The sequence below is a fragment of the Saccostrea echinata genome, unplaced genomic scaffold, assembly GCF_033153115.1.
Source record: "Saccostrea echinata isolate AGI-Se365-2 ecotype Australia unplaced genomic scaffold, CSIRO_AGI_Sech_v1 ptg000054l, whole genome shotgun sequence".
Classification (NCBI taxonomy): Eukaryota; Metazoa; Mollusca; class Bivalvia; order Ostreida; family Ostreidae; genus Saccostrea; species Saccostrea echinata.
In genome coordinates, this window is record NW_026889803.1 from 14,210,121 (window position 1) to 14,215,658 (window position 5,538).

The 5,538-nt window shown below is 34.3% G+C and overlaps 1 protein-coding gene across 4 annotated transcripts in view; it reads left to right on the top strand.

The window, feature by feature from the left end:
• The window catches only part of LOC133172440 (hepatocyte nuclear factor 4-gamma-like), a 42,221-nt gene extending 38,309 nt beyond the window's left edge, over nucleotides 1-3,912 (top strand). For all 4 annotated transcript variants that reach the window (XM_061307324.1, XM_061307322.1, XM_061307323.1 and 1 more), the window contains exons 4-7: nucleotides 4-153; nucleotides 434-674; nucleotides 1,028-1,264; nucleotides 1,607-3,912. In XM_061307324.1, coding sequence (XP_061163308.1) covers nucleotides 4-153; nucleotides 434-674; nucleotides 1,028-1,264; nucleotides 1,607-2,013 — 1,035 coding nt within the window. In that variant the 3' untranslated portion in view covers nucleotides 2,014-3,912. The remainder of the gene's footprint in view (nucleotides 1-3; nucleotides 154-433; nucleotides 675-1,027; nucleotides 1,265-1,606) is intronic.
• The last annotated feature ends 1,626 nt before the right edge of the window (nucleotides 3,913-5,538 follow it).

A 5,538-nucleotide genomic window follows, 5' to 3' on the forward strand; every position in this document is an offset into this window, starting at 1 on the left:
CAGATCACTCCTTCACCTCTGAGTGTGGACCTGTCCCAGAAGTTAGTAGCCACAGCTAATGATGTTTGTGAGTCCATGAAACAGCAGCTCCTTATTCTGGTAGAGTGGGCTAAATACATTCCCTGCTTCTGTGAACTGGCTCTGGATGATCAGGTAATAGAATGTTAAACCAATCAGATATATTCCAGACACCACTACTTCCATGGAAATTCTTTATTAATAGACAATATTTGATACAGTTGAATTAACTGAAAGGGACTTACAGTTTACATCGTATTAGGCAAGATTTCAGAATACAGAACATTTGGATCAGACAAGTTTAACTGTAACTTTATCAAAATATTGACATCTTGATCTTGTCAAGATGTATTGATTCTTGGTACATACTCTACGATAGTGCCCAATAACATTTTTTTTAAAATTATTTTAACAGGTTGCACTGCTGAGAGCACATGCTGGGGAGCATTTAATTATGGGTGTGGCCAGACGTTCCCTTGGGGTCAAGGATGTTTTATTGTTAGGCAATGATGCCATCATTCCCAGGAATACACCAGAAGTAGAAATAGGCCGTGTTGCCAGCAGAATTCTGGATGAACTAGTCCAACCAATGAAAGATGTCCAGATGGATGATTCTGAATTTGCTTGCTTAAAAGCCATTGTTTTCTTTGATCCAGGTGAGTACATGTATTAGCTGATTGACAGTAAATTCTTCGAAGTTAAATGCCAGACAATCATTCATTACAACAAGAACTTATTTGCATAAAATCTGAGTTCTGAGCACTTTTTTTTTTGGGGGGGGGGGGGGGAGTATGTTTATTTGGTTGTTTTTTTTTTGTTTTTTTGTTTTATTTTGTTTTTGTTTTTTTGTTTTGTTCTGTTTTACCTTTTTTTGTCTTTGGTTTTTTTTCCATTTCTTTTTTGTTTATATTTTTATTCATCTAGTTATATTAATAAAAGAAAATTTTTGACTTACAAGGCTAAAGTGTCTTTTTTTTTTAACTTTTCATAAAGCTGTATTTGTTGACAGATGCCAAAGGACTGAGTGATCCACAGAAAATCAAAAGCTTCCGCTATCAGGTTCAAGTGAATCTGGAAGACTACATCAATGACCGACAGTACGACACCAGGGGGCGCTTTGGGGAGATCCTTCTGATGTTGCCCCCACTACAGAGTATCACCTGGCAGATGATTGAACAGGTGCAGTTTGCCAAACTGTTTGGGATGGCAAGGATTGATAATCTTCTGCAAGAAATGTTACTTGGAGGCAAGTGAAAATTTCTTTTTGAATAGACATAGATGGACATTTTGCATGCCTTGGCATAAAAAAATAAAGACATGTATGATGTAATCTAAAGAAGGAAATATGTCAAAAAGAGTTCAGCAATCCATGCAAATCTTTAATTTTTAAAGCTTGAAGAATTTTGGGTGGATATTGTACTATCTATTAATATGTACTCTACTGTTGTACTTTTTTTTTAATGTGGTTCAAACAGTTTTTGATATTTTTATCTTTTGTATTTTTTACTGTTGCTTTATAAGATTTGCAATGTGGTGGGTAGAAAATATTTTTTGGAATCAGTAACCTAACTAACCTTCTGTTAAACAGGAGCAGCTCCTGAAAATGGTAGCACGGGATCAACAACACCAACAACATTACAGCCATCCCTGATGGTCAACAACTTCAGCGACCAGATCTCCAATAGTGCAGATGTACTCTCCATTGCCACAGCCACTATCCCATCGCCCCATACCTGCATTTCTCCCAACAACAGCCATGGTTCTCCCATGGGGAGCCCCTTGAATTTAGGAATGCACCACAGCATACAGACGCCAACCCCACCCCTGTCAACGGCTGACCATCTTCTGACGGCTTCAGCAATGACATCAAATATTGACCACCTGGCCATACAACAGCACAACGAATCACCAATCTCGTCCCCACCACTGTCTACAGAATCATACAGTAAAGTCAATGGGTCTTCATATTCATTCAAACAAGAAGTGTCTTCATAATGCCAACTGGCTTTGTGATTCATATATAAATATATGTGAAGTCATTTATTTTTAACTTGGATGTTCATACACGATGTGTACTTTGTATGTCTTCATTTGTAACCAGACATATTCCAGTTTGAATAAGTTTAATTTGACCAATATTTTGTATAAGTATGTTCATTGGAGTCCTTTTGGTGGCAATCATTTTGATAAAATCTGTTATGCATTGTCTGAGTCAGAAGAAGCAGGCTTACATGTAGCAGTATATGTTTTTTTTTTTTTCAGAGACATCTAGTCATGTTAAATTTATTCAGCATATTTAACATTTGATATTTAAAATCTGGTTTTCGGTTGATCTCATTTCAAAGTTTCGGAGTCATTTGCAGCATACATGTAGGAACTTATACTTGTTCAAAGCTGTAAAAAAAATGTTATCCTTCAGAATACTTTGCTAGATTATTTTTTTTTATATGAAGGATTGAGGATATAAAGAAAGTGAATGAAGATTTTTAATTCTTACTTTAAATCAAGTGGGCTTGAACATTCTGAATTGTAGGAAAGCCTTCATTTTAACTGAATCTCTATGTAGATATACTTGTTGTAAATATGAGAAGTGATACCTAATCCACGTAAGATATATTAACACCTGTATTTATTTGTTACGGAGGTATTTTCATGCTAATGTTGAATTGTTTATGTGTTATACACGTAGTACATGTTATTGAATTCATTTAAGAAAACCATTGGTATATAATGCACAGTGCAGAATCAAATATTTTTCATCACAGAAAGCAACCCCCCCCCCTTCCCAGCCTTTTTTAATAAGAGCTTTGTTACTTGATATGCAGATATAAAAACCTGTGATAATTGTTGTGATTTTAATGCTTTCACAATCATCCAGGATATTGATATACTGTGAAACAGCAACCAATATGTTTACATTTACAGCAACCAATACATTCACATTTACAGCACCTAGGATGTTTACATTTACAGCAACAAAGATGTTCACATTTACACCAACCAATACATTCACATTTACAGCACCTAGGATGTTTACATTTACAGCAACAAAGATGTTCACATTTACACCAACCAATACATTCACATTTACAGCACCTAGGATGTTTACATTTACAGCAACAAAGATGTTCACATTTACACCAACCAATACAAACACATTTACAGCAATCAATACAATCACATTTACAGCAATCAATACATTCACATTTACAGCAACCAATATATTCACATTTATAGCAACCAATACATTCACATTTTCGGCAACAGACATTCACATTTACAGCAACCAATACATTCACATTTACAGCAACCAACATATTCACTTTTCAGCAACCAATATGTTCACATTTACACACCTTCATAAAAATGATGCTATCCATTTTGTGCTAGTGTATTCATTGTACACTCTAATACCATTGATAGTCACTGAACTTTTACATAGAAAAAGTAACTTTCACATGTATGACTTAGTGCCAGTTTCATTACATTTTCATAGAAAGTTGTAGTCACCCATAATCAATTTAGCCATTTGTACAAAATTGAAGCTGAATTTTGCTAATTTGAGAGGCTTGGTAAATATTGTTGAAAGTTAAAAACATTAACACAGATTGATGGAAATAGCCATTTTAATGGCGTATCATAGATTTGTACATAATTTTTTGATTACCTGTGATTTTTAGCTTGGCAGGAATTTTATTCTTTGCAAAGGACCAAGTGCCATGAACAATGCAAAAATTGTGTATAATATATAATTATAGACACTCTAGAAATATCCAATCATTGATTAATGTGCTGTTAACTGATGCAAATATCTATATTTTTATATAAAATTGTATTTTTGACTGATGGATCAAATGCTGTTTTTATAAAATAAATTTAAGCTTAAACTGAAAACCTTTTCTTTTAGTGATATCATTTCATCATAAAGAAATCTTACCGAAAATAAAATTTAACTCTGAGGACATGAGACTCAAGCCTCACGATGGGAATAATTTGAATACTGGTATTTGATAATGATTCAGTTTTTTTCTTAAGTTTCTTTACTCACAGACATCTATGGAGAAAGCCAAGGGAAAAAAATTTATGGAAATGTTTCCGAAGTACAAATGAGGCCACTGGATTGCAGTACCAGTACATTTATTTGGAAGGACAAAAATCCCTATTATAGCAGGGTTTTCAAAAAGATTAGAAACAGGCTGTACTTTTACAAAAATGGGAGCCACCTTGTAGAAGCAATTTAAATTACACTTAAATACATTATCAAATTTTTCTCCATCAAATATTTTGGTCGGTACAATCATGATTTCAGCTGGGTAAAAGTACCAGGTAAGGGCGTATGTTGAAAGGCCTGAATATAGTTTTCTGTACTTTCAGAGAGTTCTCATCTCTCACATATAAAAGGATCATATGGATTCTTACAATCCAATGACCAACACTGACAACTTTATGTTGGAGATACATGCACTGACAACTGTAATGTCGGAGAGATGTCAATGCTTGAGTGTTCATTTCAACTATAATATTCATGTACCTTACCATCATGATAATAAACATATTGAATTTCCAGGATATGTAATTTGTCAATTTTAAAAAGAAAAGATGTTTTAGCTCACCTGAGCTGAAATCTCTAGTGCACTTTTCTGATCAACCCTAATCCTGCATCCATCCGTCTGTCTGTCTGACCATCCATCTGTAAACTTTTCACATTTTTGATTTTTCAAGAAAAATTTAACTACGTTGACACAAAGCATCCTCAAGTAAAGGAGATCCTAAAATTTTCAAATTAATGGCAAAGCCCCCCCCCCCTTTCAAAAGGGAGATACTCAAGAAAAGGCAAAAATAGGGTGGGGTCACAATTTTTCATGGGGGATATGAAAAAAAATTAAAAAAAAAAAAAACTTCTGAAGAGTTATCCAGGTGAGCATTGTGGCCCGTGGGTCATTGTTAATTCACAAAGGGAAAGTCTGACTTTGCATAAAAAGAATGATTTAGGCTTGTAGCTTAAATTGTATCAAAATCAAATTCAATTGAAAGGAACTCTACTCTATGAATGTTTTGAATATGTGCAACATTTTATAGAGAGTAGAGGTCTTCTTCCTATATGAAGTCGCATTGTTGCTGTATATTCAGTCACAACTAGGCTTACCAGTTTACAGAATAAAATTGAACAGGTAACTTGCTTGTGAAGGAGCTGTATGTTGATTTTAGTAGTAGACAGTCCCCATCTCCCTGGACACATATTTTGCACTTCTTTATTGTGTACATAATGTAGCAAATCGGGTCATGTTAAGTGGTGCACAGATTTCCTTGAAAACCTCAAAACAAAATTCTTAACATCAGTCTAACAGGTCAAGAGCACCACAACTTGATTTGAAATGTACTGGCAGAATTAACTTGATTTGAAATGTACTGGCAGAATTTACAAAACTTATAATTGTATGACAGTGTTGTTTTTTATGAACAGAGGAAATCAGACATGCACTTGTTGCAAGTAAAAACACACAAGGTTTTAACACAAAA